This window comes from Phascolarctos cinereus, unplaced genomic scaffold (genome assembly GCF_003287225.1).
Source record: "Phascolarctos cinereus isolate Bilbo 61053 unplaced genomic scaffold, phaCin_HiC Scaffold_1;HRSCAF=81, whole genome shotgun sequence".
Taxonomy (NCBI): domain Eukaryota; kingdom Metazoa; phylum Chordata; class Mammalia; order Diprotodontia; family Phascolarctidae; genus Phascolarctos; species Phascolarctos cinereus.
The window spans coordinates 128,845,958-128,866,170 of record NW_027555514.1 but is presented as its reverse complement, the minus strand read 5'-3'; the positions used below and the strand labels follow the sequence as shown (position 1 = coordinate 128,866,170).

Genomic DNA, 20,213 nt, shown 5'->3' with positions numbered 1-20,213 from the left:
TTATTATCAGTTATAGTATACAAAAGAAATAATTACCTCTGAATTATAAGACCTGTCCTTATTTAAATTACCAACAATTGTTTCAAGAAATGATGAACTATTAAATATTAGTTGTAAGATGACAATGGGAAAGGCCAAACCACAAGCTGAGAGGCAGTCCCTGCAAATAATACAACTAGGTCTTAGAAACAGAATCTGTCAAGGTTATGTATGAGAGAACGCATCTTTGTCAGAATCATGAAGTATTCAAAAGAACATTTTAGCATTTTATTGAGCAACAGAAAAAGATGAAAAATGCTCCAAAATAGCTATTTTAGGAAACTCCTGGGTGAAGAAACTCCTTCTCACCAGTATAGATTGGGACCTTCTCTGAAACTTACAGTCAGAGTTACTTAGAACATTGAGAAGGTAAAGGACTTTCCTAGGGTCACACAGCTAGTTTATGTCAGAAATGAGTCTTGAACTTAGGTTGTCCTGGCTCCAAGACTTACTTTCTATCCACTATGCTACAATTTTCTCTCCTTCTTCCTGTGCCTGTCCTTTCCCCCTCTCCAGCTACATTTATTGACTTGGAATATCTTTAAATAAATAATAGTTCATTTTTATATAGCACTTTCCTCACAATAACCCTGTAAGGTAAGTAGTACAAATATTATCATCTCCACTTCCTAGATGAAGACACAGGGCCTCTGAAAGGTTTAGTGACTTATATATCATTTCATAGCTAGTAAATGTCTAAGAAGAGATTCAGACCTAAGTCTCCTCACTCCAAACTCTGCTGTTCTGTCTCTCAGATTTGGAGTTTTGTCCATAACGAGAGCTTACAGGTGTGTTTTCATTTCATTCATTCAATATTCTTGTTTGGGATGACTTAGACATAATGCTGTTCTGGGGATGAAGAATGAATTCTAACCTCTCTAGGAGAATGTGTCAATATTTAATTTAGTCATATGTCTCATTTTAATGCTACTGGGTTTCATTTTCAGACTTCACTTTTAATGTTGATCATGGGAGAATTGCAACCTTCAGAGGGCAAAATTAAGCACAGTGGAAGGATTTCCTTTTGCTCACAGTTCTCCTGGATTATGCCTGGTACTATTAAAGAAAACATTATCTTTGGTGTTTCTTATGATGAATACCGATATAGAAGTGTCATCAAAGCCTGCCAACTAGAAGAGGTATGTCTTTATCTGAAATTTTTTGTAGCATATCATTTAGTAAGTTTGTGTGAGGAGTAGTCTTCTTACTGGTAGTGGGAACTGTTTTTATTATTATTATATTTGTTAAACATATTTTTTCTTTTTTCTACTTGAATTCTTAAAAAGGCCAACTCTATAGTGAAGTAGAAAAGCAAGGTATGTTATGGTTGGGTCATTACCAAATACCTGAGAGATGTGGATATTTCTGGTCACTAGAACATTAAGCATTTGTTGAGTTTGTTGCATGCCTGCCAGGTCTACCTTGCCAATAAGCTAAGGGCCAAGAGACAACCAATGTCAGATGGGGATGGAAGCATAGCTTTTGATGCAGGAAGGGTATACTTTATTGGGAACCCTTGCAGAGAACAATGTGGGGAAGGAAGTGCCGAGGATAATGGTGACTTAGGCTTCATAGCAACTGGCCACATGGTTACTAGAATGGAAATAAGCTGAGGTTCCAAACTAGGGCAATAAGTAGAGATGCAAAACATTACCTAAAGGATTGAGTCAGCTTTAGCAAACATATATTAACTGCTTCAGGGAAATCAATATGGGCAAGATAGAGCAGGTAAGAACAAGTTAAGATTGACAGAGCTCAAGTCAATGAAGACATCAACAGAGTGATGGAAGCTATGGAGCATCCATACAAAATGACTTGATGCCCAAGAAAGATATTTATGGATACTTTATAGAGAAAGACTTTTCTTGTCTAGGGAGTCAGGAGGGCCTAGAGTCACTAAGACATCCCCAGGAGAATCAAGGTTGAAAATTCAAGGTCTTTGTGTTGTTCATTTATTTATTGTGTCTGACTCTTCCTGACCCCATGGATCACAGCATGCCAGTGCTGTCCATGAGGTTTTCTTAGTGGTTTGCCATTTCCTTCTCCAGTGGATTAAGGCAAACAGAATTAAGTGACTTGTCCAGGGTCACATGGCTAGTTAATGTCTGAGACCAAGTTTGAACTCAGGTCTTCCTGTGCTTTAAACACTATTACCAGCTGCCTTTAAGTCTTTATAGGGTAGCATAAAAAAGAAGCATGGATCATTAAATAAACGCTTCCTGTGAACCAGAGAATACCTTAGCCAGAGATAAATACAATTGGGAGTTATATTCTAGAAGGGCTGAGAAACCTAGCAAACCTGCCAGATTAGATCAATATGGAGTTAGGAGTCTTCCCTGCTTTCTAACCCAGGCAGGATTTGGACTGGAATTTATATGTAAAGTCTTATGCTCATAGTCTCCCACCTCAGCAAAAAAGTACATATGTTTTTAGGGCTATCTTGGTCACCACAATTTCTTAGAGTTCAGTTCTGATTTTTTTGTTGTTTTCATATACGTTGTTGTAGTAGTTGTTGTGTACATTGCTTTCTTTGTTCTGCTTATTTCACTTTACATAAGTTCATATAAATTTTTTCAGGCTACTCTGCTTTAATTGAATTTATCAGTATTCTGTTGTTATAATATGCAATTATATTTCCCTTCTTCAGAAGTATAACAATTATATATCATAAACATCTTAATATTATTTTATATTTCATCAAGGTTATTATCAACTATTATCATATATACAATATAAAATAAACAATTATTGTATAGCAGTAGCATCTACCACTCATGTTTATGTAGGATGTTAAGTTTTACAAATTGCTTCACAGTAGCCCTGTGAAGTATAATTTGTGTTCCTTCAAAAATGTTGAAGGCACCTATGAAATAAAACAGTTAAACAGCAAAACATTTATCAGGTCCTTAATGTCTTCAAGGTACCATGCTAGAGAATGCATGGCTATTGCTCTCAGGGAGCTCGAAGGCATGGAAACATGTTCCTGTGGTCTAGTAGGCAGATGAACCCTCTTCTAAAATGACTGGCAGGTGATATTTAATAAGCAAGCTCTGAAGTAGTAAATGCATCACTTGAATGTAAAAGGAGTCTTAGATCACTGACCAATGGGCTCAGATTTTTCTGTTTATACATTTATAGGACATGGGTTCTTTTATGGTGCTCCAAAAGTCACCTTATGGGATGTCATTAAAACAACATAATTTACTGAAGAGAGCATAAGACTGCCATTTAGGAATTCTCAAAATAAACTGAGAATTAGAGCTCAATCAATGGCCTTGGTCATATAACCATATAACCTTTCTTGGCCTTGGCTTCTGTTCTTTGATCTAATAACAAATTTAAAATGATTCTATAGATTGATTTAACAAGTGAGTTACAGAGGTTTATTGTCTATTCATCACAACCAAAAATTATCTGAGTTCTTAAGATTTTGACTTATGTTTTAACTCATGAAATACATGCTATAGACTTTGCCATAGCTATTTATCTTAGAGTATAATGGTGATGTGTACACACCTTGGACCAGATACTAGTCTTTGCTTGGGAGTGATGTTCTTTCTACATTCATTGGTGTGTTCTTTGAATCTATGGTGCTATTTATTAGTCATTCTCCATGTAGTACTACTAGTATGTAATATTTAGTACTGATAGTTCCTTTCATAGCCTCTCACAAAAATTAGGACAGTAGCATAGATAGAGAGCATATGAAAATGTAAATGAACGAATTGGTGGGCTAGTTCACATTGTAAAACTAAAACCTCTTCAGTTTTTGTAAAAGTGTCTAGTACATTTTAGCAACGGGTTGTCTATATACCAATTGTTCAACAATTAGTTTACTAATATGCAGTTCTCTTGTCTTGCACACATGGCAGCCCTACTCTGGAAGCAGAAGAGAAACTTTCAAGGTAAAAAAGTGATATCCCATCCAAATATAGTTAGAAGCAACAGGCACTAGAGCAGTAAGAACAATATTGCTTAAAGCAGATGGTTGACATGTCCAAGGGAGTTCTTGGAGATTTCTGTCTGAGTTCTAAAGGTTACTCTGAGGGCATCATGGAAGTTAGAAGGCCTGGCAAGATAAAATGGAGGTTTCATTTAATAATTGAAGAGTTAGAACAACTTGAAGCAGATGTTTGTTTTCCTGTTTACTATCCCTTCGACACATATTAAGGGACCCTTTTCCCATGTCATACTGTTAAATAATTAGGCAGTCCCTTTGAATTAAATAGTATATAATTTTTTTATGAAATAGCAATATTGAATACTTTATTTCTTTAGAATAGTTATAATCCAATGACAAACCTACAATTTTATTTTTTAAAAGAAAAGCAAGCGTCAAGGTAAATGGATTATTATCTCTTTCAATGAATCTCTCTTGACTACTTCAACCTACAACAATATATTCCTCATCACCTGTATTGTTATTTAATTTATATTTTCCCTCAGATGCTTCACTTTTCTTGTCTTCCTAACATTAAAAAAAAAACTCCTTTAGAGCAGAGACTAAGGTTTATGCTTTTTTTATATCTCCCCAAATTCCTTAATCCAGTGGAATACACATAGTAGGTACTTGATAATTGTAGCTTAAATGAATATTGATGGACTACCTGTGTTGAGCTCTGTGAGTAAAGTACTTTGTAAGGAACATGTAGACAAGTAAATCCAGAAAAAAGTTCAATTTAGTATATTTCAGTTAGACAAGTACTATCCAGCAACTTCATCTATGTGGTCAGAATTGTGATTGGGGAAATAAAACCTTGTCGCAACCAGGAGCATTTCCTAAATACATGCCTATTCATAGGAAAATGTATATTTGTACTGTATACATAAGAATAGTAAGAATTCAGAGAAAAGGAAAATAATACTGTGTAGTGTGGGATTAATTGGAGAGCACTTCATAGAAGAGGTATCACTTCAAGTGGACCTTAATGGAAGTATAAAAAATCCCTAATTTACTAATTTAGTCTTTTGTTCCAAAAACACTTTTGCAAATCAGTTCTTTAGAATTCTGAATATAGTTTTTCACAGAAACAATGAAATGAATTTTAATGTTCCCGGTGTAGTCCATAAAACTTAACTGAAATTTAATAACAGTGTCCTGAATTCTTTATCCTAAGAGCATGGTCCCTGTGGAACAAGAGGGAGGAAGAGGAAGAAGAGAGTTTCTTCACCTTTTGCTTAGTTCAGGACCTATTGTAAGCAACATTTTGAAATGGATCAAGATTTTCCCTGATACCTTCTTACAAACTCCTTCTTTAGAAGGTAGGAGTAAAAGGAAAAGAAGAAAGGATAAAGAATCTGTTATTGGACAAGAGGAACAGAAGAGTAATAAAAGAATGGAAGCAGATAGTATCAAATATAGATCACTAGTATTGAACACACTCTTTTTTGATACCCTCTTTCTATTTGCAAAAAAAAAAAAGGATAGAAGGGAAAAGTATAGGACAGAAGGAAATACACAATTAACAATCATAAATGTAAGTGTGAATGGGATGAAGTCACCTCTAAAATTAAGGAGACTATCTTAATGCATTAGAAAACAAAATCTAACAATATTTTGTGTACAACAAACAAATTTGAAATACCTTTGAGACAAATTCACGTAGAATTACAATAAGGGGCTAGAAAAAGTCTTATATTTCATTTTAATTTTAAAAAGCAAAGCTAATAATTATAATCTCAAGTAAGGCAGCAATTAAAATAGTAATTAGAAGACTAAGAGAGATCAATTGATTAAAAGAGATAAATTGGGAGACTAAATTATGCTTAAAAGACAGCACAGACAATGAATCGATATTAATGCTTAGTACATATCCACTGAATGGCATAGTACCTAAATACTTAAAGGAAAGGTTAATTTACAGGAAGAAAGAGTATACCTACAATAACTGGGGATCTCAATGTATGCCTGTCAGACTTAGATAAGTCTAATAAAAGAATAAACAATAAAGAAGTTAGGGACATGAATAGAAATTTAGAAAAGTTAGGTGTAATAAATATATTGTGGTTACCAAATGGGAACAAAAAGGAGTATACATATTTTTCAGCTATATATTATATTACTACAAAAATTGACTGCGTACTAGAGCATAAATACCTGGTAAGCAAATACAAAAAAACATAAATCCTTTACTAATCATAAGGCAAAAAAAAATCCACAAAAGAGTCTTTGAGGAAAGGATGAAAAATTATTTAGACATTAACACAATCCAAAAAACAGATGAGTCAAAGAGCAAATCATAGAAACAATATAATATTTCATCAAAGAAAATTACAAAAACAATACTTTGGGATGTAAGCAAAGAAATCTTGAAGATAAAAAATATCTCTATATAGTTTCAGCAACAAAGAACAGAAAAGAGATCAATAAATGCAGAATGCAACTAAAAAAAACCAAATTTTTAAAAACCCTACCAACCTAAACAAAATAAAAATCTAAAAATCAGAAAAAAATAAAATAAAAATAGAAATTTAAAAACAAAATAGATAAAATAGAGTAGCTAGTCTGATTTTTTAAAAAGAGAGAAATGATGAGTTGTTCCCTTACTGGTTTGGCTGGCTCCTTGAAAGAAGTGATATTTCTGCTGACAGAATAATTCAATGCTTGGCTGGGTCAGAGAGGTCTCTTGGCTGCTGCAGTGGCTTCTCCCAAGCTATTGCTGCTACCAGCTTCTTTGTCATCTCCTACAGACTCTGGTTGATGAGGGAATTTCTAATGGCCCTTGTAACATTTTAAAGCTCACAAGATTATAAAATGGTCTATTCTATTTCTAGATATTCATTCATTTAAGATCATGAAAGGATAAACAGACAAGAAACAGACACCATGTACTTAGGAGGAAGCTAGAGGAGAGGGAGATAGCTAGCTGCCCTTCCTCCAACTCAGTAGCTCATAGTAGTTCTTTACTTCACTCAAAAACTACAGGGGAAAAAAGTAAGAGATTGTCTACTTGAACCTATTGCATGAATACTTAGTTCTATATGAGCTTTTATTATCAGTCCTACTGGTTCCTTGGCTTTTTATTATCATGCAAGATTCACCCTGAGTCATCCTATATGAAACTGGCTTCTGCAGTACCATATTTTGGATTGGTAGTAAGTAAAGGATGTTGCAAATGCTCCGTATAACTTGGATAAATCTAAGTTTGTTCCAAATACCTGGCCCTTGTTTGCAAGTGTCCCCCTATCCTCCCCAACTCCCATTTCACCTGCCTAGGGTTTGGATTATTGAAATATTTGTAGAGAGGCTATTTTAGCCCTGACAAAGATCATAAACAAAGATATGGAAGAAGGAATAAAAAAGTAATGAGGTTGATAAAGAGATCTGGCCTGACTTGAAGTAAAGGACATGTAAAAGATAGCCAGGAACTATTATAAATATGGGACGTGAGAAGAAGAGAGTAAGAGGATTAAAGGGAAAGATTGAAAGAGTACCTATGGAAAGTGAGCCCAGGAATCACTGAAGGATGAATTGTAGGATTGCCTTGGCCAAATTGTAGAGCATAAACTTGTAAGGGATCAAGGCTTCTCAGTTCCAGGAAGTTCCTCAATAAAAGGAGTGGAGAAAGCAAATGATGAGAGTAATCCATGGTTAAAGAGAAAATTCATGGAAATAGGGAGGCAGGGGAGAATGTGACTGATTATGGAATGAAGAATTTGGCAAGGAGAATAAATTAGTTGAATAACATTGGCAGGGTTAAGCACTTTAAGTTCCTGGTAATAATCATGATAAAAATAAGAGGTAATATGGTCTCAAGGTTTTGAAACTGCTTTAATAGAAGAGGACAGAAAACATATTTGAAGAGTAGAAAAAATTGAAAACATGGAGAATGTGGTCTGAGCGGGGGAATGCTAAATTGGAAATCTCAAGTAGAATAATGCCTTATGAAAAGAGGTCAGGGAACTTGATGAGAATCTAATGTGGAATGGAACTGGAGGCTGGAAAAATCATGGGTTGTGGAGTCAAAGGTATAGGAAAAATTATGAACACGAATTTCTAAGTTGCCAAGAATGATGGCATAGGGACTTCTGAACAAGAAGCTACCTAATTGGAGGCTGACTGCCCATCTTCCATATTACTACTCCAGTAAAAGCCTTAAATCCTCACTAGACTTAGTAATGATCAAGAAATCCAGTGAAAACTACAGTAAATTACTTTTTTGACTCCATTACCATACAAAAAGTCATCCACAGGGCCACAGATGGTAGGAAGAAGGGCCTCTAGTGAAGCCAGCTCCAGCAAAGGCAAAGGAGATGACAGCTTCTGAGTGTGACCAGAGTGCCAAGGGACCACGGTGAGGATCAGTCAATACCTAACAACTTCTCTAAAGGAAAGTAGATAGTGGAATGTGGTATTCCAAAAGGCAAAAAGAGATAGGTTTGCAACCATGAATAACTTATCCTGCAAAGCAGGATATAGTTCTACAGGGGGAAAAAGGGCGGGGGTGCTTTTTATGGAATAGAAAATTTCCCAGTATTTGTGATGAAAAGACCATGAGTAAATAGAATCTTTGAAATGCAAAAACAGTATCAAGAGGAACCTAAACTCAACCCAGAAAGGTTCAGACAGAGAATGTACCTCATAAGTCTGAGCTGGAGAAGGTGCCATGATTACTAAGGAGTTGTGCTGAATGGTTTGGCAGACTTCTTTTCAAGTGATCTCTTAAGCAGTACATAAAATATACATGAGTTGGAAGGGAGGAACTGAATTGTACTGCTGTCATTTGATAAGCATTCCTGTAAATTGTTGATCATTCAAAGGCTGTAGATTCTAAATATCTCTCACATTCTCTTCTCTCTCTTCCTTGCCATTCATGGCCATTTCATCTTTTGTTGACATCTCTACCAGAGTTTATCAAGCTACTTGCTGGTGACAATGATACTAGGGAGTCTGGGTCAATCAGTGTTATACCTGTCTCCTATTAGCCTGGCTAATCAAGAGTTAAGTGTGTCAGCATTTAAGGGATTGAATGACGACTGTTTTTAATGAGATATATAGTACTGAAAAATGTGTACAGATGTTCAGTTTTTTAAAGAAAATGAATGATGGCAGAGAGAAGAAAATAGAAGAAAAACAGTTGCTGATGTAATTTCAAAGGTTGGAAATCAATTTGGAAAAGGAAATAAAGTGCTTGATAAATAATAGGTCTAATGATCGTAGAATAATAATACAAATAGCTGACATTTATATGGCTCTTTAAGATTAGAAAATAAATTTACGTACATTATCTCATTTAAGCCTAGGCGTGTGGATGATGTAAACTTCACATAATGGAGCATCAAGAAGATGCTTCAGTGACATTTGGTGGAGAGGGAGGTGATCAAGGAAAAGGATGATCCCCCTGCCTTATCAGTACTAGGCAGCTCGATGGCATAGTAGTAGACAGACCACTGAGCTTTGAGTCAGTAAAACCTGAGTGCAAATTTCACCTCAGACACTAGCTATGTGAACCCAATTTATCCTTTTTCATATTCAGTTTCCACATTTGTAAAATGGAGAAACTAATACTACCTACTTCAAAGGGTTATTGCGAGGACCAAATGAGATCACATATATGAAGTGCAATATAAACCTTAAAACACTATGCAGTTTCTAGTTATTTTTATCATCGTCATGATCATTCATTTTTCTAAGGGCATAGGGAAAGTTAAGGTCTCTAATGAAACAAGGAATTAGGGAGTCCTAGGTTTCCGTTAAAGTGAGGGTGGTGAAATAGGTTTAGGATAAAGGGGAAATTGACTGTACAGGTTAAGTTGTAATTGGGGTAATAACAAAATAGGAATTGAAAAAAATATATATGTATATAGGCATCAAGTTTCTTGTGGCAGCAGAGGTATGCAAGGCATATGTCAACAGAATGAGTGTGGAGAATATAGATGAAGGAAGCAGTGCTTGTAACTGAAGCATTGTGTAGGGTTTACTATCTCTTGATAGCTTAAATGATAGACTTTTTGTATTTTGAATCCATAATATGCCCTTGAGAAACAGCATGGTATAGCTGATATAGAGGTGGTCTTGAGGTCAGAAAGATCTGTGTTTAATTTTCAGTTCTGTCATTGTGACTCTGGACATATAACTTAACCTCTCAGTGTTTTCAGGCATGTATATGTGTGTGTGTGTGTGTGTGTGTGTGTGTGTGTGTGTGTGTATGTATGTGTATGTGTATGTGTGTAATTTCACATGAGGAGCGCACAAGGGAAGGGAATAAGCCTTTATAAAGCAACTAATATGTGCCAGGTATTGTGCTAAGCATTTTTTTCAAATATTATCTCATTTAATTCTCACAACAACCTTGGGAGGTGGATGCTACCCTATCCCCTTAGTATGGATGCTTAGTGGGGCAGAGAGCTGGCTGTGAAGGGTGAAAAGGTGGATTCCAGGCTTGCCTCTAATACATACTGCCTATGGGACTCTAGGCAAGTCTCAGTGTTTAGGCAGCAACCTAACAGTATAAGTTGAGGAAAAGATGATGACCTGTATTAAGCAGAGGGAATTTCCTTATCTGGAAGTCCTGTGTACTAGTAAATTTATAGGTCTTGGCCTCATCCTCAATTTTTTAAAAATCTCATGTTCTGTTATCCCTCTGTGTTGGGGCAATAGTAGATAACATAGTAACATGGTAGATGCCATAGTAGGGCCTCATTAATTACTTGATCCAGTAAAATCCAGTAAAGTATAAATGTTTTTTTCAAGTAGAAATGTCAACTGCAAAATTATCTAGAATTTTCCACAAAAAAATAACAGTCTCACAATTTTCTGATGGTTCAGTCAGACAGTTGTGCCACTAGACATGATGAATACAAATTTTTTTTAACTGCTTTGGAATCCTAACAGTCTAAAATAGAAATTTCCTTCATCTGAATGGACTAAAATGCTACCATTTGGTAAAAGCATTCTGGTACCAAAAAGTGTTTACAGCTGAATCAAGGTGTGGAAAAGACTAATATGGTTCATGGCCATGTGCTAAAATGAATATTTTATCTATAAGGAACATAACATTGTTTTGATCCGAGGGACATAGAAACAACAACGGGACTCTTGGTGGCTAAGCAAATACTGCCAGAAATATAATCTCTTAATGCATTTTTGTCACTTGTCACCAAGTTCAAACCTTTGCAAAAAAGCTTGTTTTCATTTTGAGACTGCCAAAGTTGATCTGATTTCTAATGCACTATCTAGATTTGGAACAAGAGATGAGGGAAGATTTTTCTCTTCCTCATTTTTATTTTGTTCCAATCTAATATTTTTTCACAGCACTTACATCCTTAATGGTTATAGGAGTGGACAGACAGATATGAATTTTCCTGGATGGAAACATTTCACATAGTTTCCTGATTTGTTTGTCATTAAGTAGAGCTATTTGAAAATTTTATTAGAGGTTTGTATATTTATAGTATTAGATGTTGCCAGAATGACCTTCAATGAATAGGCATGAGCCCTAGGTCAATAGTCTCTAAATCCTATATGCCTATTCCTTTTGTCTCATCTCTCTACCTATCATGAACTCTCTGCTCTGAAAATATAAGGTTTTATCAAGATCACAGTAATAGTAGCTTTTATACAAATTTTTCCTTCCCCCTTTTGTAGTCCAGTTGAACACTTGTCCCTATTATAAACAGCCATAATTACAGAATCACAGCATTTCTCAGTTAGAAGGAACCTATGTAGTCATCTAGTCTATGAATTTCTGCTACAACATTTTTGACAAGGCTTTTCTTGAAGACTTCTGACCTTATGATTAGTATTGTTGGAAGCAGGTAAGGAGAAACTCATCTAATTAGACCCTAGAGAGCTGATCTGTTTTCTTATCCAGAATAAATCAGAATCTCATTCTCCCTCTCCCCCCCTTCCTCTTCCTCTCCCCTTCTCTCTTCCTCCTTTCCCCCATTTAGCCATCCTTCTCTACTATTCCAACAAATGGTCAACCATCTTCCAATTAAAGATTTCCAATAATGAGAAATTCATTATTTCTCCCACCCAGTAGTAACATCAGTTTATTACACTTTCAGACAGTTCATTTTGTTAGAAAAGTTACTCTTAGCTCCACCTTCTGCTATCTAGGACCAAGTAAACGAAACTATTCCTTCATTTCTTCCATCCTATAATTAAGCAGCTGATTATTTGAACTCAAATGTAGGACTTTACATTTACTCCTACTAATTTTCATCATATTAGATTTTTTTCCATTGTTCTTTCTTGCTGAGAAATTTTTGGATGCCATTTCTGTCATCAGGAGACTTAGGATTATATTTGCCTTTTTCTTGATATTCTTTGACTCTACTAGGATCATGACCCTGACACTATAGTGTCATGAAAAGCGTTATTAGTTAGGCCATTGTTAAATAGGAATAATTTACTATTCTATTCTCTTAATGTGCAAACTTCGAAGAAATTGGGAAAAGAAATAAGATTTTTCAAAGTGGAAAGGTGTCAAAGATTTTTAGGTATTAATTTGCTTATCAGCAAAATTAATATGGCACTTTGGATATAAAGTTTAAGATTACTGTCACTAAATATTAATCATGACACTCATTGCCTAGCTATTGTAATCAGAAGATTTACTGTGTAATTTGAAGAAGATAAAATCTGCTTGTATTCAGTCTGCCTATTCACTGCTTAGTAAATTTCATTTTTAAACTCCTGGTTGGGAGGAAAATTGGCAAAGGAAAGGAATTCTTTAAGGAGAGTTGTATGATTATCAAATAAAACACCTGTCCTGAAAAATAAATTCCATTATTCAGATAGCACACTAATGAATTTTGACTTTGACATCTGGGTCAGAAGTTCTGATAACCACTAACCTACACTGTAGTTGAGACTTAAGCATTAGATAGCATTCTGAAGGGAATGAATGTGTGGTTTGTTGGGAAAGGTCCAGATAAATAGTGTTGTGGGAAATGGCATTTTTACTGAATCAAGTGAGATAACATGTGAAGTACTGCACTTTGCAAACCTTAAAGCAGTATATAAATTCTACCTTTTTATTATTATTATTTTTATAGGACTACATCTTAGCTAACAGAAAATGATCGACATCTAAAATACATATTTGAACCAAATTGAAAAGTAAATCATGCTTTTTTAAATAAATGGAGTGCATTAATGGGTAGAACCTGGAACCAGACCCCAATCTTAAATTTTCTAATCTGCAATCTAAATCAGTGTTTTAGAAAGCCTGTGTTGGCTAATCAGTTTGAACCAGAATCTTATCTATTTGTTTTTCAAGACTCCTGAATTAGAACTAAACTGGACCACCAAAATATTTTCTGAATTTAACTCTGATCTCTTTCAGTTAGGATTGCTAAATTAAAGTGAATTCTTAGATCTGCAATTTGCAGGGTTACTGTAGAATGACCTTATTTGCTATATAGCTAAAGTGGATCATTTCTTGTCTACCAAAAATAAACAAAAAGTCATGAACATTTCAGAAACAGGGTAAGTCAATTTAGAAATTTGGATTGTTGCGGGATTAGAGGGAGTAGACATCACAGAGAATGTAGCAGGCACTCAACACATTTGTTGATTGATTGAGAGGAATTCACTTGCAGTGAATTAGTCAAAACAAAAAAAACCATACCATTATTGCAAAGGCTTGAACATGGTGGCAAATATATAAACATGCATATATGTGTGTATATATATGTAAGCCTGGATATATGGATATACACATACATATAATACAATTCCTAGAAGGATTTGAAGAAAACTTGGCTAGTTAGGGTTAGGAAATTTTAATTGCAACTGTCTACTATGTAGTATATGAGTTTAACCCTTTAAAGTTATTTTCATTTTTTAAACCTGAAATTAAAAGCAATTTTAACTCTCTGTAGATGATGAGCATATCATCATCATCATCATCATCATCATCATCATCATCATCATCATCATCAACATTTATGTAGAGTATTAGGTTTAAAAAATGTTTTACATTATAATTTCTTGCTTATCCTCGTAATAACCATCAGAAGCAGATATTATTATTACCTCTATTTTACAGATGAGGAAGACAGAGTCAGACAGAGGTTAAATGACTTGTCCAGGGTCACACAGCTACTGTCTAAGATCACATTTAAAACTGGGTCTCCCTGACTGCAGATCCAGTGCTGTATCCACTGTACCACCTAGCTGTCCCCTAAAATTGGGGGACATTTTACCTATAGCTCAAGGATCAAATTTATATTAATATAAATGTTTTTAAAATGTTTAGTATGTACAGAGAACTGTGCTTGATGAGACACTGGATTTAGATAAAATACAGTTCCTACTTTCACAGAGTCTACTGATTAAAAGGATGTTATGACAGATAACTGTAACTGGAGTTTTTTTAAGGGGGTAGTTACAGTGTTCTAGGAAGACTAATCTATCACTAGTGTATAATCAGTCAGTGCTTAACATGTGCCAGGCACTGTACTAAGTGCTAGGGATGCAAAGGGAGGCAGAAAACAGTACCTGCTCTCAAGCTCACATTCTAAGGAAGATACCACGTGCAAACAGCTTTGTACAAATAAGATATATCAAGAATAAGGGAAGGGAAGGCACAAAGATTAGGGATGCCTGGGAAAGACCTCTAGAAGACCGGTGGGTAAATTATAGGTAACCTCAGAGGAAAGATGCCAAACTGTAGAACCTCAGACTCTTTATTCGAAACCATATCCAACAAGAATAGCTCTGAATCATGCCTGACAGGTTAGGTATATTGGTGGGATGAGAGTCCAGGCAAGAGATGATGTAGGCCTGAATAAGAGTGTTGGCAGTTGGAATTAAAAATAAAAGAGATCATTCCCTCACAGTACATCGTCTGTGGTGTTATGACAGATTTGACGTTTGCTCTCCATGTTGTTTATTGTTTCTGGGCACATACAATCTGATAGAATATAAATCTGTTTATGAGAAAGGAGAAGTTTATGATAGCAAAGATATGTGAATTAGGATAATGTCATGAGGGACCTGAAAATTTATTGGCATCAAATGCCTCTGCGAAATATATTTAAAATGCGCACACGTGCACAAGTTTTCAAGAGGAAGAAGAGCAAATCATATTTTTGACATAGCAGAATACTAAAGGATCATAGCATCTTGGGAAAAAAGTAATTATCAAAACAACACTTGCAATGATTGATACCTTCAAGAGGAAGACCTTTAAGTACCTTGAGTTCTCTACGGAGGATTAGTGGGAAGACATAGACAAGAACTGTACAGAATGAAAAAGCATGGATGGGTTGTGACCTGTGCTATTCAGGGTACTCACTCCAATGAACTCACAGATACCTAAAAGTATTGAAATAGCATAGCTCCTATTTATATCGTGCAATACAGTTTACAAAGTGCTTTCCTCAAAGAACTACCCCATGAAGTATCTAGGACATGTACCCCCATTTTATAGATGAAGAAACTAAGGCTGAGAGCTTAATTAACTTGGCTGGGATAACACAACTAGTAAGTGAAACCCAGGAACTCTACATTGTTATACCTTATTTCTTTACCATGTTTATTTACCATCGAGCAATGTTACCTGCCCAATACTAAGGTTCTTGTAACTTCACCTATATGCGTAAAGCCACCGTATACCATAGTCTTGCAGCTGTTATAAAAATGCCTCAACTGTTAACTGCAAATAATAATGTTGCACATTTTTCTCTTAGAAAGCTTTGAGGCTTCCTGTGACCTTGTGAGTTAGGTAGTTCTTTTTGTATCACCAACACTTAGTACAGTGCCTCGCATATTGTAATTGCTTAATAAATATTTATTGATATTTGTTGACTGACTAGGCAGTACAAGTAAGATTACTTTGCAGATGTAGAAATTGAAACTTAGAGAAATTAAATGACATATCTATGTTTCTATAGCAAGCTTTTTTTTTTTTGAGGCAATTGGAGTTAATTGACTTGGTCACAAAGCTAATAAGTATCTGAGGTCACATCTGAATTCAGGTTCTCCTGACTCCAGGGCTCGTGCTCTATCTACTCTACCACTTCGATGTCTTAGCAAGCATATTTTTTGAGAAAAGTTTCCTGACTTCCAATCCGATATTCTTTCCACTGTACCTCTCTCTAAATATAAACACACACGTCAGGACGCATGGAGAAATATATACATAAATGAGTATGCATCTTCCTATCTCCCCAAGTGACAAGAGAACAGGATTTGGAAACAATTTGGCTGAGTATCCCAGCTTGAATATTTAGTATCTGTAAAATCTTTGTGCCTCCCTTTCCTCATTTGTAAAACAATGGGGTTGTATTAGAACTCTGAGGTTCTTTCCGTCTTTAAAACCTGTTACCCACACAAAGTGTAAACACAAATATAAATACACGTTGTAGGTTAATACACACTTTTAAATGCTTAAATTCACACAATGTAGGTTAAAAACTGAATAATGGTTTGTTGATAACAGAGAAGACACACAAATCTGTTTATACCTTTTGTTGTTATCTCTAATAATTAGTTTATTCAAAATTTTCTAATGCTAATTGAAGTTATTAGTGAAAGATTCAAAATTTCTGAAGGGAGGAACCTGGTCTTATTTATACTTGTCTCTCCTACATTTAACATAATATATTTGACATAGTGTTTAATAAATGTATTTATATTTTCTACGAAATGAAATTTTATATATTTTTTGCAGTTCTCAGCAAGGACTAATTTTCAATCAATCTTTTTTCTATACTGAAACATGTATTAAGGTTTGGGGACTTGATTAAGCTAAAAAGGGTTACTCTAAGCAATAGAACTAAAATCTAAAGTTTTTTTTGTCTGTGATTTCACTGGCTAAGGCAGAGATGTTAAATATACAGCCTGCAATACTACCAAGTACAGCCAGAACCAGACTAAAATGTAATTGAGAAAAAATTAATAAAATAATTAAATATGCAACAGAACATAGAGGATGTTAATATATAGTGTTTAAGTCCACGTATATTCTCACAGGAATCCTTACGTACAGTTTGTTGCTCTCCTCCCCTCTCACCCTATTTCTATTTGAGTTTGACACCACTGAGATTTCCTAGTGAGGGAACTTCCACTACCGAAGCAGATTTCCAGCTCTTCTGCAAGTTATAGCCTTAAAATTGCCTGGGACCTAAAGAAATTCAATGACTTGGCTAGAGTAATGCAGCCAATACAATATTGATCAGAGGCAATTGTGAATATGTACTAATTACTCTTATCTATTACAAATATTGTCTTTTATGAGTCAAAAATACTCATACTATTCATAAGCATATATTATACTAAAAGATACACAAATACAGATAACTGTAAATTCACTTTTAAAAGATCAGAGTGGAAATTAGTGAAGAGAATTTGTGGGTTGGTGGCAAATGGGTGATGTCTTTCAGAGTGGAAAAGTTATCTTTCATAGTAAGAAGCACAGAACTTAGTAAATAGTCAATATTAATAACAATATTACTAACTCTTGAGTGGTTTACAACATCTCAGTTAATAGGCTTTATTCAGTCACCTTTACAGGCAAGTACTCATTTCTAAAGTTCATGTTCAGCTGTCCTAGGCTTTTTTTCTCTCCTTGTTCCAACTAACTCTTGTCAAAGTTTAATCAAAGGCTGATAAGACAAGTATAAAAGCAGATTTATGGCCTTTTTCCTATCTCTAAAGTCACAGGAAGCTAACATGTGCTTAGTAAATATTGCAAAATTGCACAAGGTGAGTTGGGAGAAAAAAAAAACACCCAACCCTTTCTTTAAGGGTTGGGTGTTTTTTTTTTTCTTTTTGGTTTGATTTTTTTTTTCCCGTTTTCCTTCTGGTTAACAGTACTGCATACCTTTGCTCCCTAGTAAGTTGAGTGTAATGAGAATGAACTTTATTTTATCAGTTCCTCTTTAAAAATGACTGCTTTTGTTTATGATTTTTGAATACTATTAGACTGATCAGAAATGATTTGTTATTTTTTAAGTGAAAAAGTAAATATGCAAATAGTCTAAATGCAAAGTTTAAATGTACTATAGTCCTATAGGTAATAAAATGAGTTAATCTTTATCATACAATAACTTCGATATTACCTTGACCTTCTCTAACACCTCTTCTCTAAATGTTTCCCAAGTACTTCAGAGTCTGAAATTAATTTTCTTACCCAGAATCTTTGGAAGTAGGCTTTTCTTATAGAGAGTAGTCCATTACCACAGTAGGTAGCCAAGCCACTTCCTAAATTCTTAACTTCATTTGGGCTTTGTTGGAATCTAGGATTTAAGGTAGTGGCTAGACTAATTAAACTGTTCCTACAGATGCCTAAAGATCTGGCATGTATGTTTTACCTACATGAGACTATTCATCTAAATATTTTGTAAGCTATCTAGATTAAGTGAATAGGGAGCACAAGAACATCATTAAATATTGAAATGCTCCTTTAGGGAATGGTTTACCTTAAAATATGGACTGTCTGTGTGAGTTCTAACCTTAATGTCCACTATTATAGTGGGAAGTACTTTCAATTAAAATCTGATAACAGTTCTTCCCACCTTCACCCCACATAGTTCACTTTTTATTCTTAGACTCAAGTTGAACTTCTTAATATATCAATTCTTATGGTCAGTTTTCCCAGTAAATTATTAAAGACAACTTCTGTTTGCTTCAAGGAAAGTTATAGTGTGAGTGTATCAAAATTAAATTTGGCTTGATGTTCTTATAATCGTGTTTTTCTAAAGTTGAATGTTTTTCTGTTGCTATCTTACATCATTTAGCCAAAGCTGAATTAAAGGAATTTAAGGAAATGAAAATCTTTCTTCAAGGTTGAAAGAGCCAACAACACCCTTAAAATAAATTTGATATTTCTTAGTAATCAACAAAGATTTAATAATAATAATAAAGTTAATAGTGAATATAAAACAAGCTGTTTTACGTAAAATTGAATAAAGAGAAAAGACAAACACTAATAAAATAATCTGAGAATGAACAATAAACCAAGGAGGCAAAACAGGTAAGCACATTAGTGGTAGGCTATTACTGTTATAAATGCCTGATTTTTTTTTAAATGGGCTTATTCAAAGTTCCCTTCCTTCTACCCATATTATTCAGTTTCATTTTGCTACAGGAGAAAGTGTTCATTTATAATCTCAGTAGTATTTACAATGACAAAATAAGCAAAATATACGTAAGTCCTTTTCATAAGTGGATTCAATAGCATCTTTTCAGATGCTAGAATCTTTCAATTATTTAACTTTTAAGTTTTTTTTTTTTTGGTGGGGGGAGAAGAGGAGACAGCCTGTGATTATATTGATATAAGGAACTTTTATTGAGCAACTCCTTCTACTAGTTCTGATGAGCAGCTCTTCTGCAATGTATAATTTTGGAGAGTTGTCTGGGTACTGAGAGGTTAAGTGACTTGATGGAGGTCCCACAGCCTTCATAGGTAGGCCTGAAACCCAAGTCTTCCTGACTCGGGTCCAAGTGCATGGTACCATGCTGGATCTCAATATTTATTTAAGAGAATCCATGTATCTAGTATCTGTTTTAGATTGCAATCCTCATTTTAAAAACTTACCTTTGTAAGACATATAGCCAAACAACATGCATTTTGATAAGCACTGTGGTGAAGTAAATGGGAAGATCGTTGGACTCAGAGTTAGGATGTATCTGGGTTCAGATACTGGCACTTTGCTTACTTTGGCAAGTCATTTGCCTGTATGCAAAAAGGAAAATTTACACTTCATGTAATGAAAAACTTCTGAACAATTCGATTCGTTCCAAAGTGTTAACAGATAGCCTCAGAGTGAACAAGATGGCCCTGAGGTCCTTTCAGCCTCTGAGAATCTGGGATTCAGCAACCTCTTTGAAGCTCAGTTTCCTTATCTGTAAAATAGAGAGTGTTATTGTTTACCTTTATTCTTGAAGAAGGCCAATGACATCAGTTTCCTCATCTATAAAATAGAAATAATAATAGCACCTACTCCCAGGGTTATTATGAGGCTCAAATGAGATAATGCATCAAAAGTGCTTTGCAAACTTTAAAATGCCATATAAATCCTGGCTATAATTATTATTATTATTATTGTTGAGATTTTAAACACACAATTTAAGACACAATTCAAGAATATGTTGTATTATAGAAGATTGTGTGTCCATTATTTGGAATGTAATATATTTTCCCATAAGCAATCAATCAGTAAATGTTTGTTAAGCACCTACTATGTGTCAGGTACTGTCCTAAGGGCAAAAGACAGTT

At 34.7% G+C, this 20,213-nt stretch overlaps 1 protein-coding gene across 1 annotated transcript in view; it reads left to right on the top strand.

Moving 5' to 3' along the window:
* The window catches only part of CFTR (CF transmembrane conductance regulator), a 196,319-nt gene that overhangs the window by 58,444 nt on the left and 117,662 nt on the right, over positions 1–20,213 (top strand). The window contains exon 11 of the mRNA XM_078149954.1: positions 987–1,178. Within this exon, the coding sequence (XP_078006080.1) occupies positions 987–1,178 (192 nt within the window). The remainder of the gene's footprint in view (positions 1–986; positions 1,179–20,213) is intronic.